Source organism: Miscanthus floridulus, chromosome 12 (genome assembly GCF_019320115.1).
Source record: "Miscanthus floridulus cultivar M001 chromosome 12, ASM1932011v1, whole genome shotgun sequence".
NCBI classification, from domain to species: Eukaryota; Viridiplantae; Streptophyta; class Magnoliopsida; order Poales; family Poaceae; genus Miscanthus; species Miscanthus floridulus.
In genome coordinates, this window is record NC_089591.1 from 61,097,859 (window position 1) to 61,124,198 (window position 26,340).

The 26,340-nt window shown below is 49.6% G+C and overlaps 1 protein-coding gene across 2 annotated transcripts; it reads right to left on the bottom strand.

Moving 5' to 3' along the window:
- Positions 1-23,410: 23,410 nt before the first annotated feature.
- LOC136497443 (bifunctional adenosine 5'-phosphosulfate phosphorylase/adenylylsulfatase HINT4-like) lies at positions 23,411-26,277 on the bottom strand. Of its 2 annotated transcripts, none has more exons than XM_066493239.1 (6): positions 25,942-26,277; positions 25,795-25,841; positions 24,171-24,247; positions 23,981-24,047; positions 23,788-23,865; positions 23,411-23,713 (listed from the first exon to the last, which is right to left on the bottom strand). In XM_066493239.1, the coding sequence occupies exons 1-6, from the start codon at positions 26,074-26,076 to the stop codon at positions 23,611-23,613; spliced, it is 507 nt and encodes a 168-aa protein (XP_066349336.1). In that variant the 5' UTR covers positions 26,077-26,277; the 3' UTR covers positions 23,411-23,610. The 2 variants fall into 2 exon arrangements, with proteins under 2 accessions (XP_066349336.1, XP_066349335.1); XM_066493238.1 differs by having other exon boundaries at positions 25,921-26,277.
- Positions 26,278-26,340: the final 63 nt, after the last annotated feature.

Consider the following 26,340-nt stretch of genomic DNA (forward strand, 5'->3'; position numbering starts at 1 on the left):
GGATTTTTCTGAAACACGTGGCTTCTATCTGAGTGGGCTTGTACGGATATGTCAGGTGCAGATTGCACCCAATTTTTTTTCCTAAACGGGGAGGATCAACCCACTGCGAGGAGCCATTGAACATGACGAGTAAGCCATTGTTTAGTTCGCGGAATTTGGAATTACTGTAGCACCTTCGTTTTTATTTGGCAAATAGTGTCCAAACGTTGACTAATTAGGCTTAAAACGTTCGTCTCGTAATTTTCCACCAAACTGTGCAATTAGTTTTTCTTTTCGTCTACATTTAATGCTCCATGTACGTGCCGTAAACATTCGATGTGACAGGTACTGTAGCAACTTTTTGTACTTTGGGGTCCAACTAAACAAGACGTAAAGAAAATGGCAAAGGCAAACAGACGTGACACTTCAAAGATTGTCAGACATTGCGTGCATGAAAACAACGAACGAATGCAACCGAAGTGCAGAACACACAATATTGGCCATCGTATTTGGATCGTATCATGATTTGGCTCTTGAATGGGACATGAAGCCTGCTATAGAAATGGCATTTTCCATGATAATTGATAAGAAACCCGAACCTGCACTGCACTCTTACAACTGTGGGAGTTGAAAAATCTTGGGTATTTCGCTGGAGTACTATGTGCTACTGCCTACTGGACACTTTGAAGTGCGACAGATGCAAAAATTGAAAAAACAGCACGCTTTTTGAAAGCATGCATTTTGCTTTGGAATAAAGCGAAGGCAAGAGGCACTCCATCATTTTGTATTTGTTTGCTTGCAATCATATAGGGATCAACCATTGTTCCATCACTTCACCATACAAAAGTATCATCATAACCTGGTTTCCTGCTTGCCTGCTGGTGGTGGAAGGTGGTGGAAGCGGGTACAGGCTGCCACATTATTTTCAGGGAAAGAACACCTCAGAATTGGCACATGGCATATTTTTTATTTTTTCTAACGAAATGGTTTGTAGTAGTCTAGTAGACAGTATATTAAGCAGTAATCATATGGCATCATGCCGCAATAATACACAATTCTGGCAGCCGGGCAACACAAGCCGTAGCAGGTACCAGGTAGCCTGTAGCCATAGACACTGTGGAACATCAGCAGTGGGACGATAGCAATTATGCGGGGCTTCTTTGGCAGGGCTCCGGCTTCTGCCCCTGTTCACCTGTCGGCCGTCCATAGGTCGACAGAGAGCTATTGTTCATCGGAGCTTTTTTTTTTCTCTCCTCCCTTCCTTTCTCATAGACACCGTCGGAGCCGGAGAAGCTCGTTTTTCGGGCTCCGCGGCTCCAGCCCCCTGGCACCTATCGGCTCGTGGGCGGCCGACAAGTGCGGGAGCCGGAGCCGCCGGAGCCCTGTCAAAGAGGCCCGCAATAAAAAAAAGAGCGTACCCAGTGCAAGGAGCTCTCGCTCTGTGTGTGGTATAAGGAATGGTGTCCGTTGTGCAATGTGAGAAGACCGCAACTCGAACCCAGAACTTTCCGGTCATTGATGGTAAGACTCTACCGCTTGCACCAGACTCACCTTTCCAATTATGCAATAAAAAGATATCTTAAATTGGGGCAAACAACTATTAGTGTTCGCCAAATATCGCTGCAGGAGTACAGATTTCCGTGCCTATCACCGTGGCCACAACGTATTTCCAATAATGCATTCAGATGGGAGGCCGAAGTGCACAGGCTGCATTTCTTTACAAGACCCGAGATTAATTGGAACAGTGATGGCTAACTGCCTAACGGGAAATCATATCATAATAGTGATGGCTAACTGAGAGCGGGCCCGGCCCTGTCAATTTATAGACCTGGAGCGAAGCTACAACGATGGGCCCTTTAATACACCTCTAATAATATAGTGACGTTTCTAATAAATGTCATGCATACTAATCATTCTTATGAAACTAGTTATACATCTTATCTTATCTTACCTTAAAATTTTCTTCTAACATTTACTGCTGTGAAGTCATTGATGATGGCCTCAATATCAATTTCATCCACAGCAACTATTGCCCACTCATCTAGATTTCTTATAGTGCTTGTATTTCTCTTAAAAATTATCAATAGATCCTCTCTGTGATTCTATCAAGCCCTCTATCATTCTCTTCTTTTTTCTTTTCTCATTTTATGCATGCTTTTTGGGCAACATGAGTTCACTGAAAATTTAGAAAAAGTAGTAAGTAATTAAAAAAATATGTCATACTAAATTCAACATGATTGCTGCACCATATGGGATTCATAAATCCCAAATCTAAAGAAGTAAAGAATAAAGATTGAGGATAAGAGCAAATATTGATTAGGGGGGCTTGGCCGCTTAGGGCCAGTTTCTTAATTCTTACCTCCGTATACGAAGACCAGGAAGCTAGGAACAGACGGAAGTGGATGTCGTCGGCCAGCGGCCCCTCGCACTCGAGATCACCAAGACGCATGGGATCGCTCGCTGCTCGCAGCCTCGCACGGGAGTCGGCGAGTCGCTCACTCGCGCAGGAAGGCGGAGTCGTGGCCGCGCGGCGGAAGGGCACGGGAACGCGGAAGGCGAGCAGAATCGACGCGGAGTCAGCTCGTATGCCTGGTTCAGCTGTTCCTATGGGCCATAGACAGAATACTACTTCTACTTGCATATTTGGGGCTAGGCCCCCTGGCCTCGAGGGCCCAGTGCGGTGGCCTAGCTCGAACCCCCCAGGGCCGGGCCTGACTGGGAGCAATCAAATGATAATAGCGGGACCTGCCTAACTGTGATGACGCAACAACATGCCATGAACCAAATCCAAGTGTAGGTTGCGTTCCTTTTTATATGATATAGAGGCTGTCAGAAACTCCGCCTACGGTGGGGCGTCTATGATGTCCCAGCATAGTAGGTTCCAAGTACTAGTAAAGGATGAGGGTTGTGTTAGGCGCGGTGAGCCAATGTAAAAACTTATCCATTTTTATGGAGATGAAACCCGAAAGAATCCCGTTGGAGCGTAACCTTCCTAGTGACGCACCATGTCGGAACCCGGGTATGGTGTTAAATTAGCAAGGGCTAGGTCATCACCCCCGTGACGTGTCGTGTCACGATCTAGGCACATTGTCAAGTGAGCAAGGGTCTTTACACCTACCTCGATGGGTGTGAAGGGTAAGAAAGCTAGTCGAGCCAACTATGATCCGTTTAAGTAGCTGAAATGTAGGGCCCCTTATGGTAAGTTAAGAGAGTTAGTGGACATGTAAATATCTTATGCGTCCAAGAGACTAAATGAAAGGGGTAGAAGATGAAGGAGGTGGATAATACCGGCTTCAAGGTCTGGTACACAGGGACAACTTTAAATAAAAATAGAGTAGAAGTTTTGATTAATAAGGACATCAAGGATGGTGTGGTGGAGGTGAGAAGGCAAGGGGATAGGATCATCTTAGTTAAACTTATCATTAGTGATATGGTCTTAAACATAATTAGTGCGTATGCCCCCAAGTAGGCCATGATGAGTGTGCTAAGCGGCTTTTCTGGGAAGACTTAGATCGCTTGGTTAGAGCTGTCCCTAGTAGCGAGAAGCTCTTTATAGGAGGTAATCTTAATGGCCATGTTGGTACATCAAGTGTACGTTTATGGGCGGTTATTGGGGGTTTTGGATATGGTAGTAGGAACCAGGAGGGAGAGGAAGTCTTAGACTTCGCCATAGCTTAGTGACCTTTAGTAGCGGCTAGTACTCTAGTCAAATCGACTTTGTTCTTACAAGGAGGGATACACGAACATGTGTGGACTGTAAGGTGATACCTGGAGAATGTGTGGTCGCTCAACACAAGCTGGTGGTGGCTGACTTCTGCTTTCTGGTGCAAGCTCGTGGGAACAAACAAGCTAGGGTTGCTAGAACAAAGTGGTGCAAATTAGAAGGGGATGCATCAAAGGTCTTTAAGGAAAAGGTCATTGAAGAGGGCCCTTGGAAGGATGAAGGCAATGCAAACAACATGTGGAAGAAGATGGTAACATGCATTCAAAAGGTTGCTTCAGAGGTGCTTGGAGTGACCAAAGAGAGCAGATGTGATTCGAAAGATGCTTGGTGGTGGAATGAAGATGTGCAAAAGGTTATTAAGGAAAAGGAGTGCTATAAGCACTTGTATCATGACAGGTGTGCAGACAACATAGAGAAGTACAAGGTGGCAAAGAAGATTACAAAACGAGCGGTGAGTGAGGCTAAGGGGTGGGCCTATAAGGACCTTTATCAATGTTTGAGTACGAAGAAAGGAGAGAAGGACATTTATAGGATGGCTAGGGCTCGCGATAGGAAGAGAAGGGACTTCAACCAAGTCAAGTGCATAAAAGATGAGAAGGAGCAGCTCTTGGTGAAGGATGATGAGATCAGACATAGATGGCAAGAGTATTTTGATAAATTATTTAATGGTGAGAACAAGAACACCACTGTTCAGCTGGACGACTCGTTTGATGACACTACAGGGACTTTGTGTGGAGGATTCAAAAATCGGAGGTTAGAGATGCCTTAAAAAGGATGAAAGGGGCAAAGCGATGGGCCCTGATAGTATGCCAATCAAGGTGTGAAGATGTATCAGGGATATAGCTATAGTATGGCTAACCAAGATGTTTAACAATATAACTTTCGATCGAACAAGATGCCTGAAGAGTGGAGAATAAGCATATTGGTACCAATCTATAAGAGCAAGGGAGATATCCAAAGTTGTACTAATTATCGGAGAATTAAGTTGATGAGCCACACTATGAAGTTATGGGAGAGAGTCATCGAGTAGCGCCTGCGAGGAATGATGTAGATATCAACAAACCAATTTGGTTTCATGTCCGGAAGGTCAACCACAGAAGCAATCTTCTTAATAAGACAAGTTATGGAGTGGTTTAGAGAGCAGAAGAAGGACCTCTACATGGTTTTTATTGACTTGAAGAAGGCTTATGACAAGATACCAAGAAATATTATGTGGTAGGCTTTGGATAAACTTAAAGTCCCTTCAAAGTATGTGACCCCCTTCAAGGACATATACAACAATGTAGTGACTAGTGTTCGAACAAACAATGGTAATACATATTACTTTTCGTTTAAAATTGGACTTCATCAAGGGTCATCCTTAAGCCCGTATCTCCTTGCCTTGGTGATGAGTGTCGGTGTTTCAAATAAACACCAACTAGTAAATTTATATTTGTTGCACGTTAGGCCCAGATAGTGTACTAAAGAACACAAGGTTTATACTGGTTCGGGCAGAATGTCCCTACGTCCAGTTTGCTACTGCTCGTATTATTAGCACTGAAAAAGGTTCATAGTAGGGGGTACAAATGGTCGAGAGAGGGATGGGTCCCAAGTCTCTAATGGAAAGGTCAAAAGGATGCCAAGAGCTCGGTTGCTGCTCAGCTGTGTGTTGTGTGATGTGTTGTGTGTGAAATCGATCCGTCCCCTTAGCGGGGTGTCCTGCCCTCCCTTTTATAGTCAAGGGAGAGCAGGGATTATAGATGGGAGAAATAGGAAAAAACTAGAGGTAGAGAAGGTCCTTTGAAAATGCTGGGTCTTCTTTTTCCCTTGAGCCTGCCCTGCTGACATGGCAAACGGTGCCACGGATAGCACATTCGTCGATCCTAATAGGGCCATGCTCTGGCTTCGTTCAACAAGTGGTCACATCTCATCCTACTCTGGTGGATAGTGCGGTGTGCTAGGGTGCCAAGCTGTGACCCAATGGGGAGTAGACGGGGAAGTGACCATACATTCGTTACTATAGATGTTGTGAGTTCCCTCATGGATTGTAGTGGTTGTCGTATGCTTGTGTTAGGGTCTACGTCCGAGGGCTGATGGCGGCGCCCACAACACTGTAAGGCAAAAGTCGGTGGCTACAACACTGTTTGGGCTCTGTCATGCCTGGCAATGCTTAAAGCGTCCGTCCCGTCATATCCTAATGGTACTTTCCCGCAGGTGTGTAGGCTATGGTCCTTGGTACTACGGTTGACCTGACTGTCTTGTCTTACCCTATGCTTGTCATTTATGAATGAGCAGGGTGTAGATGCCCGGGACATCGGGCGAAGCGAAGCCTGCCCTCTAACATCGGGCAAGGCAGAGTCTACCCTTGGACGTCAAGCGAGGTAGAGCCTGCCCTGGGACATCGGGCGAAGTAGAGCCTGCCCTCGGATGTTAGGCGAGGCAGAGCCTACCCTCAGACGTTGGGTGAGGCAGAGCCAGCCCTAGGACGTCGGGCGAAGCAGAGCCTGCCCTTGGACATTGGGCGAGGCGGAGCCTGCCCTAGGACATCGGGAATAGCGAATCCTACCCTCAAACATCGGGTAAGGCGGAGCCAGCCCTAGGACACCAGGCAAAGCAGAGCCTGCCCTTGGACATTGGGCGAGGCGGAGCCAGCCCTCAGACGTCGAGCGAGGTGAAGCCAGCCCCCAAACATCGAGCGAGGCAGAGCCAGCCCACAGTCATCAGGTGAGGCAGAACTGGTCCCTAGACGTCGGGTGAGGCGGAGCTAGCTTGCAGTCATCGGGCAAGGCAGAACCGGTCCTCAGACATTGGGCGAGGCGGAGCCTACCCTTGGACATCGAGCGAGGGAGAGCCAGCCCCCAGCCGTCGGGCGAGGTAGAGCTAGTCCTTGGACACTAGGCGAGGCGTAGCCTGCCCTCGGTCATCGGGCGAGGCGGAGGCCTACCCTCGGTGGTCGAGCGAGGCGGAGCCAACCCTTAGGGGTCGAGTGACATGTAGCTAATCTTTGGTCGCATAGGAAAGAAGTGTAGATGCGCTCTCGTCTATTCGGAAGCTTCAGAGTTTGATGGTTATTAGTTCCACCTCTTTGGGTACCCCAGTATTCGGTCTCCGATAGTAGCCCTGAGCCCTCGGGTGATTTAGATAGAATCACCTGGGGGTGTTTTGACTTGTTAGAGGGTGTGTGCGAGCGCACCCAACGGGTGTAGCCCTCAAGCCCCTGGGTGATTCAGATAGAATCACTTGGGGGTATTTTGATTCGCTAGAGGTTGCGCGCGAGCGCACCTGTCGGGTGTAGCCCCCGAGCCCCCGGGTGATTCGGATAGAATCGTCCAGAGAGTAATTCAGACCCTTCGCCGGTATGGCTATGAGATTTGGTGTTTTGACAACTGGATAGTTTAAAGGGAACCTTGGTATCCCATTCACGGGGATTTATCTAGTGTCAGCCCGGTCGTGTGGATTGAGACTCCCTTGAGGCTCGTGCGGCTGAGTTTTGGCCGCTTACGGGCCCATCCCTTGTTGGGACGACCGTCAAAACTATTGGGCTAGCCCTCAAACTCGTGGGCCCTGGCGGGCTAGAGAAATGCTTTTTGACCCGTATCACCTCTGTGGGAAAAGAGTCCTATTCCACCTAGGAAGGTGAAACGTCCGGTGTGACTTTGGTGGGAAAGGATAGGGATCACGGACGCATATCCTATGACGTGACGTGGTGGTGTATCATGGCAGACATGGAGATCTTGGTGGACGGTTGCCCTTCTCGTATCTATCGCCCCTATAAAACCAAGGGGTTTGCCCCCCGGGTTCCATACTTTATCTCCTCGCCTTTGCATCTCTAACCTCCACCGCCAATCGCCTGAGCCTCCCGCACCCACATCGCAGCTACCATCAAGCTTGCATCCAACCACCTCACCTAGTTGTTCAATGGAGCCATGGTGTAGATCTGATATCACCCTTCAGCGCCTGGAGGGCCTCGTTCACCATGGACTCCGTTGCCCATGGACCACCGTCGAAGAGTGGCGGCTGCCCGGCAATGAGGACACGCCGTCACTGCTCAAAGGGTATGTTGTATCCTTCGCTCACTTCCACGAGTAGGGATTCGCCATACCTGCCCACAAGTTTCTTCAGGGATTGTTGCACTACTATAAGGTGGAGCTACAACATCTTACCCCCAACAGAGTCCAACACATTGCGGCATTCGTTGCCCTGTGGGAGGGATTCCTAGGGATTAGTCCCCACTTCGACCTGTGGCGGTATTTCTTTACTATCACCCTCTTGAAGAAGCAGGAGAAGAGGCAAGAGCTAAGTGTGCCGGTGGGATGTGCCGGCATTCATCTCCACAACAACTAGGTAAACGAATATCCGTCGATGCATCTGTCGACCTCCAACAAGGGGTGGCATTCACTTTGGTTTTACGTCAAGGATGACACAGTCGCCCCCTTGCCAGCGTTCTCCAGGCACATTGTCGAAGATGTCCTAGAGCCATGGAAGTGGGGTGTGCTGGATAAAGACAAGAAGAAAATCTAGGACTATCTCATCGCCATCCGAATTCTAAAGGAGAGGGGCGTGAAGGGGTCAGGGATCATCGACGCCTATCACACATGAAGGGTGGGGCCGCTGATGATTCGTGCACTTCCCCTATATCTGATGGCACCTGGAGCGTCGCTCGAGGGGACGACAGTTGCTGACGGAGTGCTTCCCCCCTCTGAAGTGGCCTAGTGCATCAAGGAGGCGATGGAGCCCTTGAAGGACGGCACTGGCGTCATTCTTGATTTTGTGTATCTAGTGCCGGGACATCCCCTAATGCGGCTGGAACCAGGGTACATTGACTTCATAAGTTCTATTTCCCTATGCCACTTTTTATTTGAACTTTTGACCCCTTGGTGCTGACATTGGGATAGCGGGACCAGCCGAAGAGACTCCTCTTTACGGATAGCTCGGCTCCGCTGCCGAAGGACCCGCTCGTGGCGGCGGCAAATCACACCACGGCCGAGTGGTAGAATAAGACAAAGGGGTTCTATAGGAAAAAGAAGAAGAAGCAGAAACAACAAGCATGGGAGTGAGGAGAGGAGACAGATAGTGATGACAACGACGAGGAGGAGGAGGAATATGATGAGGTAGTCATCAACATTGAGTGGGGTGAACTACAAAGTGAGGACACGCTGATAGGCACCCACTCATCAATGTAGGGACCCTTCCTATTCTACACAAGGGAAGGTGAGGCCGTGAGGCCGGAGGAGGTGGTGGGTCGGACCATCAGCCCGTCCTTAGCACCATCAGGGGTGGGTGGATCTGCCGCCATGCTCGAGGTGCTAGCAGGAATGGGCAGACCCGTCGCCGCGCTTGTGGTTCCGAGAGAGGGGAGTGGCTCTGCCGCTGTGCCCCTAGATACAAGGGAGGTGCACCCCTTGGCCCGAGAGCAGGGGATAGGCGCAAAATGGTTCCGCCCCGATGAGGTGGAGTAGGGAACTAGGGGTTCATCCCCCAAACGTCTCCACCGCCCAACAACGCCGATGTAAGTTGCTGATTCCTCTATTTTTCTCTGTTTTTCATGGTGAATCATGCCTTTTGTTTCTTCTGCAGTGTCGGGAGATGGGTCAGATGGGGCACTTCCATAGCACTTATGCCCAAGAAGACCGTCGCCCTTTAGGCAAGGAGGGGGCCGCCGCCTGACATTGCTCCCATTTCGGGTGAGAGCGGAGCCAGCGTCATAGCCTCATTGGCTGGCCTAGCACTGCCCGCAGTGGTGCCCATGCCCTTGGTGGGTCAAGCTATCGGCGAAGTTGAGGAGGTGCCCTCGGAGGTCGCTGCTCAACCATCGATGAAAGTGATGCCGCCGCCGACATCGGGCCGAGCAGAGCTGTCGGCCGTACCTGTTGCCTTGACCATGGTAGGCATGGCACAGTTAGATGAGGTCCCACTGATGGAGGTGGAGGTTATGGTGGCTATGATGGATGGGTCATAGCTAGGAGCGGTGGTGGCAGCGTCCGAGGCAGCGTCATGTCCCGTGCTACCGGTGGCCCCAGAGACGACGTCCGTCGTGGGCAGGACTAAGGGGGTCATGGCCTAGGGACCCTTAAGCACCATGGCGGTTGCCAAGGAGACCAATAGGGAGTTATCCCTGGTCCTGCCATCAGAGGACCACCACCCGCCCATGCGGGATGAGCCCCCATTCCGGTGGGTGAGTCCATGGGACCAGTCATCGGAACTCTTCACGCTCGACGATGCCGTCGAGGGCATGGAGCGAGAGAAGCTCAGTGAGGGGTTCATGGCCACACTGGAAGCTCTGAACTAGGCCAGTGGCATCCTTCGAGACATAATTGTTCCCATCGGCCGGGTACTCACTTGGTCCTGCCTCTCGATCTATTTTTGTTTTCTGACCACCGTCCTTTTTTAGTCTCTTATAACTCGTAGCCAGGAGAAATCTTGGTTCCTTTGTGAACACAAGGAGGGTTGGGACCACCTCATTGATGAGGCGATGCTGCATAGGGACATGACCGCCTAGCTCTGACAGGGGGTGGCCGAGTTGACTCCCCTTGCCGCAGAGGTGGATGATCTTCGATGGTGGGAGGCCGAGGCCCACGGGGATGCGAAGCTCGCCGAGAAGTCTTTTAACGAGCTATCAGAGAGGGCACGATGGAATTCGGAGGAGGCCGCCAGAGTGCGGAAGGAATGGGATGAGTTGCTCTAGCGGGATGCTGAGACCCGTTAGGGGATCATCGACCTCCTGGACGAGGCAGAGAAGGAGCGGGATCTCAGGCTGGTAGCCGAGGAGAGGTCCACGGCCCTAGAGCAGAGGGCAAAACTAGACGTTGAGACGGTCACTCGGCTATGCAAGGAGTAGGACGAGCTACGCCATACCATGGAGAGGCTTTGCTCAGAGCACAGCACGACCTATGGGGAGCGCGACTGGGCCATCTGAGAGCATGACGATGCGCAATAGAGGAGTCGTTCCTTCCTAGCCAAGCTAGAGACTATGAAAGCCTAGAAGCTATAGGTCGAGGGTGCCGCTGTTAGACTGGCCACAGATCTCACCGAGGCGAGGACTCTTCTTCAGGCGGAGAGCAATGAGCTTGATATCCTGAAGGTTGCCCTTGGCATGGTCTGTGATGACCTGTAGGTGGTGCAGGCAGAGGGGACCAGCTCGCTCATGGCCTGTGCCGCAGATATCACGGCGTGGGTATGCCAGCTATAGAAGGAAGCTCTTCACTCTAGGATCACCCAAGCCTTCGTCGTCACCCGCTCGCATTACGATGACAACATCGATTTTGAGGCGATGAGCCTTGGCTTCATGCCTGGTTATTAACCCTTTGAGCTGGATGCCGTAGAAGCGACGGTGACTCCTTTTGTGGAAACCTTGGTGAGCAGAATTGAAGATATGGTTCTCCCCGAGAGGGGTAGTTAGTCGAATGAGTCCAATGGACATTTATCTATAATCTGTGGACAAGTGTCGGTTCTTTTGAAAATAGATTCACAACTTTGTTTCATTAAACAAATTCACAATTTCGTTTCATTTGATTGAACTTGCTTTCTTCCCCTTTTGTATTTAAAAAGGTGCTTATGCAATCTGACCCTTCTGTTCGTTAAGACTGTAGGGCTCTAGGTCTATAAGAGGGAAATTTCGATTATGCTAGTGAGCAAAGCTACCATAGCCATCGGGGCATGGGTTTTTTTGTAGTCCTACCATGCATGCTCGATTATTTGTTCCCACAAACTTTGGCGCTGACCTTAACGCGAGGAAGAGGTCTGACGCAGCGACTGTTTTGAAAAAAAGAAGTATTTATACCTTTTATCAGCCCCTGAGTGAGATCCGACCTCTTGCGATCGCTGGGGTCGGATGTTACTAGAGACCGAAGCGAGGGTAGTGAACTTACTCTGGTATTCACACGTACCCCTTACTTAGGATTTTAGCTATCGTTCTATGACCGTGCATTTGGTCTCATTGCAAGTCCGGCCTTCCCCAAGCCCCCACGTGGCGGGGATTCGGACAAGGGCCGGCTCATTTTTTTTATTGTTGCCGCATCCGTGGTTTTTGCAACTGGAGGGGTTGAGGCAACATCACTTGCCTTGATGGCTCGAGTGACGTGCTTGATGAGCTCGCTTACAGGGATGTTTGAATGGAATTTGGTCCCATCGTTTATGAAAGGGTCGGCATAGCCCTCGGGTGGCATTTTGTTGCTCCTTAACCCGTGTTCCAACATATTCCCTCTCAATGGGGATTCTATGGGCTTGGCTAGAGGCTGGATTGAACTAGAAGGTTGAGATGACCCTATCCGCCTCTATGCGGGTTGGGCGAAGGTCGCTGTGGCTCATCTGCGTTTTCTCCCCTAGCTCTTGTTCGACATGAGGCGGCCTCGAACCCTTTGTGGGCCAGCCTTCAAACCTCAATCTCTCAATCTAGGATCAAGCGGCTTAAGCCCCCGAGCCCCTTGGGGTCTGATAGGGGTCATTCGTGTTTCATGCATCACCCTATCCTCAGTTTCTACAACCGAAGGGGCTGAGCCAACGACACTTGCCTCAATGGCTTGAGTGTCATGCTCAATGAGCTCGCTAATGGGCACGTTCGTGTGGAATCCAGGTCCATCATTCGCTGACGGGGTCGACAGAGCCCTCATGTGGCATTCCACTACTTCTTAACCCACCTCCCGATAGATGCCTGAGCCGTTCGATAGGGTCAGGTGGCCCATTGGCCTCTCCTCGAAGGAGATTCTGTGGGTTTGGCTTGAGGTTAGAATCGAACGAGAAAGGTCGAGATGTCCCTGTCTGCTTCTGAGCGGGGTTGGGCAAGGCCACTAGGGCTCATCTCGGTTTTTCTCCCCTAGCTCTATTTGATGCAAGGCGACCTCGAGCCCTTCGTGGGCCGGCCTTTGAACCTCGGTCAGTTGCCGCTCATATCGAATGATTCGACTACCACTTCGTGACATGACGCAAAGCGTTTGTGATGCGGCAATCGCATATGCAATGCTTGAATATATGTACGATGTAATGGAAACAAAAGCGAGGGTCGGTGATGTTACCTTGGTGGCATGAGTGACCAGAAGTTCTTATCGGACATGTCTGTGTGAGGTTTTTGGTCAGACGTTTGCAACGGGGCCGGCGTAACCTATACGAACATCGCAATTTTTCATTTATGTCTCTCGGCAGCGATCTGAGCCGCTCGATTGACTTAGGCAGCCTAACAGCTTCTCCTTGAAGGAGATTCCACAGGCAGACCCCTCCGAACCCTTCTCGAGAAGGCAGATGCTAAAGCTTAGGGTGCGGGGAACTGTGAATTCGATTTCGCTAGCGAACAAAAACGTCGTAGCCGCTAGGGCATAGGGTCTAGCAGTTCATCTAGTTTTACTCAAAGTTTTACAGCCGCACACCGCGCCTCTAGTTTTTAAATGTAAGGAGGGATTAGGCAAAGAGAATGTCTATACAAGTAGACACTGTCGACAGCCTCCGAGCAATGTTCGTGCCCCTACCGTTGCAGGGGTCGGAGGCTCAGTAGTAAAATCGACACGCAAAGTAAGTAAACAAAGATGCTTATCTTTTGGCGGCCGTTCATTCGTCTTTCACCTAGGCCGTCCGATCGACCTAGGAGGCCCATTAGGCTCCCCTTGATGGAGGTTCTATTGTTGGGTCATTCTAGGTCCGGCCTGGGGAAGCGGAGAGTCGCCTGTATGCGAGTGCGCCTTGTTTCTCATGCCCGGCGTGCGGTAGTGGTGGGCCATGCCCATGCCATGTCCTATTTGGCTAGGCGTTGTTTCGTTGAGCAGAGCGCGTCCTGTCGGTCCAGATAGGTCCCCTCAAATTCCCGTCAACATCGATGTCCCATCTGCATCGAATAGGGGAAGGGAGAGGGTTTTTCGTCCCAACCTTTTGCCTTTCTTCAGCTACTGCATCTCCTCCTTCAATAGGGGGAGGGAGGGTCCCCATTCCTTCGCCTATTCTTGAGCTGCTATCTCTCCTCCTTTCTCCTTCTCGCTGAGTGCATTTGCATGTCACGGTGGTTCCTAAGTGAGAGAGGGTAATACGAGGGAGAGGATAACTCACAAATCCATTCATGAATCTGGAACGCAATGTCGAGCTAGAGGTCATCCAATGTAGATGAGATGGTGCTGTCCACCTTCACTGAGAAGGGGCCGCTTCTACCGAATGAGGAGGCGCACTGGAGGGTGTTGAGCGTCGTTGGCTTAGTCGTCGTTCGCGAGGCCTTCGTCGGGATGGAGCCGTACAGGGACCTCTTTTAGTGAATCTTCTCTAGGTGAGCCTTGTCAGTGGGGAAGCCACCTAGGACCGCATCGATGGGGGGCTTCACCCTTGTAGCCGTTCAGATCGGCCAGTTCATGAAATTTCATGAGATTTCAGAGACATCCATCAATCATGGCGGCCATTCTTCGGCGGGCAGCACCCCCCGTCTAGGTGTTGTTGTTAGGGTTGCGGCTGATCATAATGGCATAGTCCCTAGATGCCCTAGCGAAGACACCACGGTCATCGATGTGGTGCTCGATGTTGCAGACGATGGTGCCCTCAAGGATCCTGCGGAGCGGTTGGACGTTGCCGATGGAGAGCATGGCACGACAACTGTAGTAGTATTTAGAGTAGAACTGGTCAGAAAATGTAATTGTTTAAGTCGTGGGGGAGCCCCCGTGGGAACAATTTTTTGTATTGATGAATACATCAGTCCCTTTTCGTGATGAAATCACTTTATAAGCGATGAATTTGTGCAAAAATGAACAAGTTCTTAAATTTCGTTACGATAAACAGCTTTTCAGCTCTTCTCCCTCCTTTTGTAAAAGAGGTTTAGTGCCTTCCGACCCTTCCCATAGTTAAGGTCAAAAAAAGCTCGGAGTGCGGGCGAGCCAATTCTGATCACACCGGTGAGCAAGAAGACCGTAGCCGCTGGGGCATGGGTTTCCCATAGTTCTACCAGTTTGTTCCTAAAATCCTAGCCCTTAGGACTTATCATGAGAAAAGAGGGAAAACACAGAGGATGTTTGTAAGATAAACGTACTTATACTAGCCCCCGAGTGAGGTCCGACCCCTCGCACTTACAGGGGTTGGATGTCATGAAAGATCATGGATTTTGCTGACAAAACTAATAAGAGAAAGTATGCATTTATGTAGGGGTAAAAATGACGTAGCTACTCAATGTTCTAGGTGTTGGTGAAGACCTCATCGTCGATGGTTTTCAACTTGTAGGCGCCTAGCCAGAGTACTTTTGCGATGACGTACGGCCCCTCCTAGGGCGAGGAGAGCTTGTGGCAGTCCTTGTTGCTCTACACGAGGTGGAGAACCAGGTCCCCGACGTTGAAGGCTTAGTCCTGTATCGGTCGGCTGTGGTACCATCGCAACGCCAGCTGGTACTTGGCCGAGCGAAGGAGAGCAACGTCATGGGCTTCATCTAACTGATCCATGGTGTCTTTGTGGGATGCCTCGGCTCCCTAATCATCATATCCTCTGATCCTTAGTGCTCCATAGTCGAGGTCGGTTGGGAGGACAGCCTCGGAACCATAGACCATGAAGAAAGGCGTGTAGCTACTAGCTCGGCTGGGAGTTGTCCTTAGGCTCTAGAGCATCGTGGGAAGCTCGACGACCCAGCGTGCGTCAAATTTGTTCAACTAGTTCAAGTTCCTAGGCTTGAGGTCCTGTAGGAGCATGCCGTTTGCTCATTCGACCTGTCTGTTCGTCTGGGGTGCGCGACGGCGGCCCAATCGACCCTGATGTGGTTTTCATCATAGAATTGCAGGAACTTCTTGTCGGTGAACTGTGTACCATTGTCCGTAATGATGGAGTTCAGTACTCCAAAGCGATAGATGATGTCGAGTAAGAACAACACGGCTTGCTTGGATTTGATCACAGAGATCAGTCGAGCTTCGATCCATTTTGTGAACTTGTCTATGGTGACAAGCAAGTCAGTGTATCCTCTAGGTGTCTTCTTTAGAGGTCCAACTAGATCGAGCCCCTAGACCACGAAGGGCCACATGATAGGGATCGTCTAGAGTGCCTGGGCCAGGAGGTGAGTTTGCCAAGCATAGTACTGACACCCTTCGCTGGTGCGTATGATCTGCTCGGCGTCGGCTACTATAGTGGGCCAGTAGAAGCCCTATCGAAATGCATTCCAAACCAAGGTTCTAGGCGCGGCATGGTAACCACAGACCCCACTGTGGATATCGCTCAACAAATGCTTCCCCTGTTCGATGGGGATGCAGAGCTATAGGATCCCGGTGTGGCTTCATTTGTAGAGTTCACCCTCTACAAGAACGAAGGACTTGGCACAACATGCGAGCCGTCAAGCTTCTGTCTTATCCGTCGGTAGCATGTAATAGAGGAGGTAGTCGAGGTAGAGTATTCTCCAGTCAACCAGAGGGTCGGGCTCTATCGCTGGATCCTCTTCAAGCTCTATAACCTCGGGGCCGGACGAAGCCATTGGTTGGTTAGCCCCCGAGGCTAGATTGGGTGGACTGTCGTCGGCCCGTTCTGACCCCTCGTAGCGCACTACACACCGAGGGCTTGTGTTGGTCACTGGTGAAGACACCTGTTAGTATTGGCTCTCAGCCAGATGCCGCCTCACAAGCACATCGGCCGCCTTGTTGAGGTGTCTTGGGATGTGATTGAGTTTGAGGCCATCAAATTTGTCCACTAGCCGTCGAACTTCTTGGCAGTACGCAGCCATCTTGGCATCATGACAGCTCGACTCCTTCATGACTTGGTTGACAACCAGCTGGGAGTCACCTCGGATGTCGAGGCATCGGATGCCCAACTCGATGGCAATGTGCAGGCCATTGATGAGCGCTTCATACTCAGCCACATTATTGGATGAGGGGAAATGGAGATGAACCATGTACCTCATGCATATCCCGAGGGGTGATACGAAGACTAGTCCTACGCTAGCACCCTTCTTCATCAATGATCCGTCGAAGTACATCATCTAGTACTCTTGATCGATGACCGCCGGTGGTGTTTGGACCTCGATCTATTCCACGATGAAGTCAGCCAATACCTAGGACTTGATCACCGTTCGGGAGGCATACGTAATGCCCTAATCCATCAACTCGAGCACCCACTTCACGGTTCTTCCCATGGCATCCTAGCTTTGGACGACCTCATCGAGGGGGAATGATGTCACGACCGTCATCGGGTGTGACTCGAAGTAGTGGGATAGCTTCCTCTTGGTGATGAGGACGGCATATAGGAGCTTCTAGATTTGGGAGTAGTGGATCTTAGAGTCAGATAGTACCTCGGTGATGAAGTACATAGGGCGCAACACCTTGAGGGCGTGTCCCTCTTCTTCCCGCTCCACTACTAGGGTGGCGCTGACCACTTACGTGGTGGCCGCTATATATAGCAGAAGGGATTCTCCATTCATTGGAGGCACCAAGATCGAGGCCTTTGTTAGAAGCAATTTGACCATGTCAAGTGTCTCTTGGGCCTCGGATGTCCACTCGAAGCGGTCGGCTTTCTTCAGGAGGTGATAAAGGGGGATACCTCATTCGTCAAGGCACGAGATGAATCGGCTGAGTGCGGCGAGGCACCCTGTGACTCGCTGAACCCCCTTCATGTTCTGAATCAGGCACATCCTTGTGATGGCTGAGATTTTCTCTGAGTTGGCTTCGATGCCACGCTCAAAGACGATGAAGTCGAGCAGCATGCCCCTTAGGACCCTGAAAACACACTTTTTGGGATTGAGTTTGATGGCATTCGCTCGGAGTTTTGCAAAGGTCTGCTCAAGATCGGCAACGAGGTGGTCAACTCATTTGGACTTAACTACGATGTCGTCAATGTAGGCCTCAATGGTCCGCCTGTTGAGGTCTCCAAAGCATTTGAGCATACAGCGTTGGTACATAGCCCCAACGTTCTTTAAACCAAATGACATTGAAACGTAGCAGAACAATCCGAAGGGGGTGATGAAAGATGTCATGAGCTGGTCAGACTCTTTCATCATGATTTGATGGTACCCGAAGTACGTATCAAGGAAGGAGAGGGTTTCGCACCCCAGGGTAGAGTCGACTATTTGGTCTATGCATGGCAAAGGAAACGGCTCCTTTGGGCACGCCTTGTGGAGACCCATATAGTCTACACACATCTTCCATTTCCCACTCTTCTTTCTTACAAGAATAGGATTGGCCAACCACTCGGGGTGGTATACTTCCTTGATGAATCTAGCAGCCGATAGTTTTGCTATCTCTTCACCGATGGCCCTACGTTTCTCCTCGTTGAAGCGATGTAGGCATTGCTTCACTGGCTTGGAGCCTGGGTGGACCTTCAAGGTATGCTCGGTGACCTCCCTCGGAATGTCTGGCATATCTGAGGGTTTCCATGCAAAGATGTCTTTATTGTCGTGGAGGAAGTCGATGAGCATGCTTTCCTATTTAGAGAAAAGCGTGGTACCAATGCGTACCATTTTGCCCTCGACGCTCCTGGGGTCTACGAGGATTTCTTTAGAGCCCTCTGCCGACTCGAACGACCCAATCGACTTCTTGGTGTCGGGTGCTTCTTCGGTGACCTCCTCCTTGAGGGTGGTGAGCTCCTCGAAGGCGACGATTGCTGCAGCATGACGGCAGCACTCGACCTCGCTCTCATAGGTGTGCTAGAAGGAGGTGCCGATGGTGATGACCCCATGGGGGCCCGACATCTTTAGCTTGAGGTATGTATAGTTGGGGACGGACATGAACTTCACGTAGCATGGACGTCCCAGGATGGTGTGGAAGGTTTCGAGGACCCCAACCACCTCGAAGGTGAGGGTTTTAGTCCTGTAATTGAACTGATCTCCGAAGGTAACAGGCAGATCAATCTATCCGAGTGGCATGGCCTGCTTCCCGAGCATGATGCCGTGGAAAGGTGCTCGGGTTGGGCGGAGGCGTGTTCGATCGACACCCATCTCATCGAGCGTCTTGGCATACATGATGTTGAGGCCGCTGCCCCCATCCATCAGTACTTTGGTGAGTCATTTCGAGCCGACGATCGGGTAGACCACGAGCGGATATCTCCTCGGGTGTGGTATGCTATCCGGATGGTCGGTTCGATCGAAGGTCATGGTGGACTCCGACCACCAGAGGTGTGGCCAGTTCGGCCGTGTAGACCTCACGGCGTGTGACCTTCTAATGACGTTTGGAGTCATAGGCTACTAATCCTCCGAAGATCATAAGGCCACTGTCATAGCATCTACCACGACGAGGATGATAGCTATGGCGAGCTCCTTCTCTTGGGTCGCTGTAGGTGCATCTACGGGCATCAAGGGTGTTGCATATGTCACGGTTGTGGCCAAGGTCGCTGATGGTGTCTGGTGGACTGATGCGTCCCTAGCGGGGCATGCCAAGGTTGTGCACTGACTGGCATCGAGCTCGCATCATCGAGACAGCGAGCTCCCAGCTTGCTATGCCGCCACACACTCGAGTAGCGTGTGAATCTCGTGGTGGGCCTAATGATCCTTGGGCGTTGCGGCCTCTGGAAGGCCATGGAGCAAGGGCGTCGTGGCGGTGATGTTCTAGCTCCCCTGAGTGAAGCGAGGACGGGCTTCATCGTCGGCGATGATCCTCTAGTTTACATCGCAAGCCATGGCACGTGCGCGCCGACCGTCTCCGCGGCGTTCGATCTCTCGATCGAGCTCTGCGCACTCCTACACAAGCTAGATTCTAGCTTCCTTGATCTCTCGCTTTTGGGCTTTCAGCTGCTCCACCCCCGTGCGAGATGGGGCCGCTGTCTCCCCTTCGGTTTCATCACCAAGGTTCCCCATCGGGGTAGCCTCTCCCACAGGGATGCTTTTGACGTGTCCCTTGGGGGTACCCATCATGAAGCATTCCTGGGAGGGGTGATGGCTCCTGCAGGAGTCAGAGCTAGAGGATGACCCCGGCTCCTCTATGAGGAGGTTGCGGAGAGATTCCATGACGTGTTCGATTACCCCCATGAACTCGTTGTTCGCGGGTGGCAGAACCATGCATCGTGCCACAAGGTGGTTGACGGTTGCTGCAGCATTGCGGAGACCAAACAGAAGCGCTATCAGGGTGCTTCGTATGTGGTGTTCTAGAGAGAGGGACCCTCCTCCAAAAAACCACGTCGTGTCGTTGGCATCGAAAAGGGTATGGCGGTGCTGGTCCTCCCTGGACTACTGGGGTCCAAGGGAGACACCGAGCTGCCGCTCAAGCCTCTCATGGTCGAGGTCGATGGAGGGGAGAGATTGGATGGCCATGTGAGCCAATGCCAACTCTCCTCCCACTGTGATGATGAAGTCTAGGCTCCCGAAATGCACGTGTGCACTTGGGACCCAGCTGATGTCGTGGCTAGCCATCCATGGCCTGAAGTTTATCATCGGAACGCGCAAAGGTCCCCTACCTGGCGCGCCAACTGTCTGTGTTTCGAATAAACACCAACTAGTAAATTTATATTTGTTGCGCGTTAGGCCCGGATAGTGTACTAAAGGACACAAGGTTTATACTGGTTCGGGTTGAATATCCCTACGTCTAGTTTGCTGCTGCTCGTGTTATTAGCACCGAAAAAGTTTCGTAGTAGGGGGTATAAACGATCGAGAGAGAGACGGGTCCTAAGTCTCTGATGGAAAGATCTAAAGGATGCCAAGAGCTCAGTTGTTGCTCGGCTGTGTGTTGTATGATGTGTTGTGTGTGAAATCAATCCGTCCCCTTAGCGGGGTGTCCTACCCTCCCTTTTATAGTCAAGGGGGAGCAGGGATTACAGATGGGAGAAAGAGAAAAAAAACCAGAGGTGGTGAAGGTCCTTTGAAGGTGCTGGGACTTCTTTTTCCCTTGACCTACCCTACTAACATGGCAGACGGTGCTAGGGATAGCACATTCATCGATCCTGATAGGGCCGTGCTCTGGCTTCGTTCAGCAAGTGGTCATGTCTCATCCTACTTCTACGGATGGTGCGGTGTGCCAGGGTGCTGAGCCATGACCCAACAGGGAGCAGACGGGGAAGTGACCATACGTCCTTACTATAGATGATGTGAGTTCCCTCCTGGATTATAGTGGTTGTCATATGCTTATGTCAGGGTCCACGTCCAAGGGCTGATGGCGGTGCCCATGACACTATAAGGCAAAAGTCGGCGCCTACAACACTGTTTGGGCTCTGTCATGCCTAGAAGGACTTAAAGTGTCTATCCTGTCATATCCTGATGGTACTTTCCCACAAATGTGCAGGGTATGGTCCTCAGTACTATGGTTGACCTGAGTGTCTTGTCTTACCCTGTGCTTGTCATTTATGAAGGAGTAGGGTGTAGACGCCCGAGACGTCGGGCGAAGCGGAGCCTGCCCTTGGACGTTGGGCGAGGTGGAGTTTGCCCTCGGACGTCAGGCGAGGCGGAGCCTGCCCCGAGACGTCGGGCGAGGCGGAGCCTGCCCTCGGACATTAGGTAAGGTAGAGCCAGCCCCCAGACGTCGGGTGAGGCGGAGCCAGCCCCCAAATGTCAGGCGAGGCGGAGCCAGCCCTCAGCCATCGGGCGAGGCGAAGCCAGCCCTCAGCTGTCGGGCGAGGCGAAACTGGTCCTCGGACGTTGGGCGAGGCAGAGCCAGCCCTGATGAGGACATGACACCCATGCATATGACCATATGTTGGCGCATGGTATGGAGGGGTAGGAGGCCAGCAAGGGTGTCCAAGTCAAGATAGAGGTCCGAGGCTAATTCGGTTCGAATCCCCAAGGTGGAGGCCCAAAGCAACTCAAGTTCGAGTCTGCCTCGGCCTCCAGGACCAGTCTGCTTTAAACTGGTCACCCAGGACGCATCCGGATTCTGTTTTTGACGCTCCACATATGGTTGAAAAACTAATTTGATAAGGAAGCCAATACAAGTGGTCTCATATCAAAAGACTTTCAGAATGAACATGAATCATCGAAACAAGTCAGCGTCCAGAATCTAACAGGTGCTGCGACACCGTCTTTTGGTCCGTTGGACCATGTATCGTGTTTGGGCCCATTAGGGGGCGTGTCCAGAGGGGGTGACGCCCAAGACTCTATAAATAGCAGTCGTCGCTCTCCTTAGGGTTTGAGTTTTGTTTAGTTCTTGATTTCCTTGTGAAACAGACATTGTTTTGCTGCAAATTGTGCCGCCAAGACTGCTTGCTGTGAACCAGGGCCCCAGTTCTTGATCTTATTCACATGTGGCGATTAGTCTTTTCGAATAAAGACTTAAACTCCGTCTTGTTATCATAAGCCTCATATTTATTTGTAATTTCAGATTGCATTCATCCCGTTCTTGCTTGTGTTCTCGATTCGCTTGCAGGAAAGCCTTCTCGGTGAGGTCAATCGCGTTCGCATGGTTGATAAGCAACGGAGCAGTTGTGTAACGGTTGTGGGGGTTCGAATCAGTCTTGGCTCGAAGCCTAGATCGTGAACGTCGAGTCTTCACCAATCGATGCTATCATACCTTTCAGAAGATCGGGCCTAGTCTACATCAAGCCCCCAGCCATCGGGCGTGGCGGAGCCAATCCTTGGACGTCGGGCGACGCAGAGCCTACCCTCGGTCATCGAGCGAGGCGGAGGCCTGCCCTTGGGGGTCGAGAGAGGGGAGCCAACCCTTAGGGGTTGGGCGAGACGCAGCTAATCTTCGGTCGCATGGGAAAGAAGTGTAGATGCGCTCTCGTCTGTTCGGAAGCATCAGCGTTTGATGGTTATTAGTTCCACCTCTTTGGGTACCCTAGTATTTAGGCTCCGACAATGAGGTTACCAAGAACATACAAGGGGATAAACCTTAGTGTATGTTGTTCGCTGATGATGTAGTGTTAGTGGACGAAAGCCAGGTGGGAGTAAATAGGAAACTAGAGTTATGGCGGTAGACCCTTGAGTCTAAAGGTTTTAGATTGAGCAGAACTAAAACCGAATACATGAGATACGACTTTGGTGGAGCTACACAGGAGGAGGGAGATGTGATTTTGAAAGGTCAAGTAGTGCCTAAAAAGAATACCTTTCGGTATCTGGGATCGATGCTATAGAGGGATGGAGATATTGATGCGGACGTTAGAATCATAGCAGGGTGGATCAAGTGGCGACAAGCTTCTGGCATTCTCTGTGACAAGAGGGCACTACAAAAGCTAAAAGACAAGTTTTATAGAACAACGATTAGACCGGCTATGTTGTATGTAGCAGAATGTTGGCCTACAAAAATTCGACATGTTTAATAACTGAGTGTTGTAGAAATGCGTATGTTGCGATGAATTTGTGGTCACACAAGAATATACAAGTTCGAAATGATGATATACGTGATCACCTAGGGGTAGCATCAATTGAAGAAAAGCTTATCCAACATCAATTGAGGTGGTTTGATCATGTCCAAAGAACACTTCCTAACTTAACAACAAAGTTCTACCACACATTTATATGTTGCTCATTAGCATCTACTCCCTCCGTCCCAAAAAGAATGTCGTTTTTTACTTTCAGACATCTTGTTTGACCATCCGGCTTATTCAAATATTTTGTATAAATATCATCTATTTTGTTATGACTTATTTTATCATTAGAGATACTTTAATAATGATTTATTTATTTTATAATTTACATAAATTTTTTAAATAAGATGAATGATCAAACACGATGTCCTGAAAATAAAAAACGTCACTCTTTTTAGGATGGAGGGAGTAGATTCCATTTGACTGAGTTACAGTTCTTAAAACACAAAGGATAGTGTATGATTTCTTAACTAAAGTAATCAAGTAGTTCCTCGTGCATGTAGGGGGCGATGGACGCTTATTTAAATTTGAATACATAGCCATGGAATGAAAGCTCAGTGTAACTTCTAGAGTGGTTAGTTTCGTTTAGTTCAACATTATCAGATCTAGTCTTTGAGAAGTCCAAACAGTTACTACAATACACAACGGCCGCCAACTGATGATTACAAGCGAGGGAAGAGAGTAAATACTCACATAATGTACAAATAGTGATTGCCCATAAATAAGAGTACAAAATAATGCAAATAAGCAGGGTAGCAGGTATCAGTAAAATATCAATGCTAACTGTATACTTCTGCTTCTGGTTTTATTCTTTCCAATAGCTTTTCAGCCTCGATAAACCCCCCTAAAGGTCCCAGAGGGCTATATTTCACTTGCCTCCAACTGTCATATGAAGTGGCGCAAATGATTTTAGATGGCAATTAAAGCTCTGATTCAAAGTATCAGTCTTACTTTACCTGGGCATAAATGGCAGTGCCAGGCAATGAAGATGAAGGTGATCGACACTATTAAATGGGGGCTGATGGAACCCAAACCTACAATGCAGGCTACATATGTAAGAGAAATGACGGTAAGAATGTTGAACAAGTATCTTCGCCCTGTTCGCTTGGCTGATATACTCTCCCTGTTCCATATGGGCTTTTGAAATACCTGTGTTCCTCCGAATTGGGAGCATCTTGATTGAGCAAGTCTTTCCCCACCTTCACCATATGGCTGACTGAAAGACAACAATAGAAGAAATGCAACAGCTCACTCTTCAACTCTGGCTTGCACTACGATGCATAGTGAAATGCAACATCAAGCCAGGTCCATATGATGAAAGAAGCCAGAGAGTACCCACCTAACTGGTGATCATCTTTGGTTTTGTGGAGGCTATTTACAGTTGGTATATGATCAATGGGTATGACAAGATAGTGCCTACAAATATCGCACAGCATAATACATCACAAAACAAATATTCAGGCAAATAAATTGGGCATTTACAACAGTAGAAGTACAAGCTCTCAGAAAAATAATATAACAACGAAGGCTTATAGTCCCAAGCAAGTTGGGGTAGGCTGGAGATGAAGCTGAACAAGAAAAAAAAAGGATGAACAAAGCAGAATGAGGTACTAAAAGTAGTAATAATTAATCAATAATTTCTTCTGGCTGTGAATAGGAGAACCGAGCTCATGTTTAGCCCTATGAGTAAATCATGTGAAATTTCGCTCTAGCATGTCTAACGCTTATCAAAGACAAAGCTAGCAAGAACCACAAGAAGACTTCAATGTATCATGCTGTTTGCATCACCATCATGGCATCGTGTACTTCTCACAAATTATTATGTTTCAATTGTAAACCATGTCATTGCTACATGAAACTAGAACACTCAATTATAAAGATATACAGTATGTTGTCCTAGATACGTACTACATGAAACTAGAACACCCAATGATCCAATCATAAGATATATAGTATGTTGTCCCAGATACATAGTAAAATTTATGATACTTTCTTGTGCAAATGTTCCTTTCCTGACAACTTATTGCAAGGAAGTGTGAATGTGTGATGCTTCTGCTCATATGAATGCAGAAGTTCATATAGATGAACATGAGCCTGCGTATAGCACCTCAACACTACTACTAGTAGCCCTCCAATGTCCAAAGGAGCACTTATGAGTTAGTGTTTGACAGATTATCGTAACTCAAAGTGGCTACAGAATAAGTTATTTTGTAGCTAGCTACAGGCCTGTAGCTAGCTACAAAATAACTTATTCTGTAGCCACTTTGAGTTACGATAATTACTATGTTAATTTACGAGATTATAGTAACTCCTTACTAAGTGGTTTACTATAACGTTATGGTAAATATCCCCATGTGTTATAGTAATCCAACTATCGTAAATATGTATTGATATTATTGTAAATTAGTATATAAAATTATTGTAAATAGATGTGGCTACAGAATAACTTATTTTATACAGGGTAGTAGTTCTATATATATATATAGTAACAATATAAGTAACAATTAAGGTGAGACTGGTATAGATGGTCAGAAAAAAATGCCAGCTGATGTGTCTGTGAAAGTGAACGAAAACAATGGAGACATAATGTATAACAAAGGTAAAGTTCTGAGGTTAACCATGAATAGCTTCACTGCTTCAGGATCACATAGATACTTAGACGTTAGAAGAAATGACAAGCGTGGAAGGGCTTAAGGCAATGAATTAAGTGAACGATTACAGACACACGGAGAACGTAGCAGCCTAGCACACAGAAAAATAAGGTCCAATCGAATACTTCCACCATTCCCTACAACAACAACAACAACAACACACAAAAAAAAACGCATTGCTTGCAATGCTCGCCAGGTGTTCGACGAAATGAACCTACGCCTTACTTCATCCGACTGACTCGTAACACGACATCTAGACCTATCCAAGCAACAGAGAGCTATACAAACGAACAACGACTCCTCAGCAAGTACCTGAACGCCGACGGGTTGATGTCGCGGAACGCCACGACCTTGTCATCCTGCGCACAGGGAGGGGAAAAAAACAAAAGGGGATTTACATTTTCTGCAGCGAAAGAAGCACTAGATCGGAGGTGGTACATGGGGACAGCGGTACGGAACGGAGTAGAGGAGAGCGGTGCTGGAGGTGGGGGCGCGGCGGGCGATGTCGCAGAACACGCACCCGTCGACCATCGGCGCCCGCTCCGACATCCTCCTGGCCAAGCGGCTGCCCCCGAAGCAGAAGGTCTTCCTCATGGCGCAGCCCCCCGCGGGTTGGTTCGGGATTAGGAGCAGGTGGGAGTGGGACTCCGCCCGACGCGGGGTGGACTTGACCGGTTCAACAGCAACGCTCCCGGACGCGGCGGCCGGCTCGGGGTCCGGGATGCCGCCTCCTTGTCGGTCGTCGGAGTCGAAGGCTAGTTTAGGGCTTTAGGCTTCGCCACGTGTGTGATTCCGTGGCCCAGGAACTGCAGCCGGTTCGGCAGTTAGATATGGGCGTCCGTAGGCCCACTTAATGGT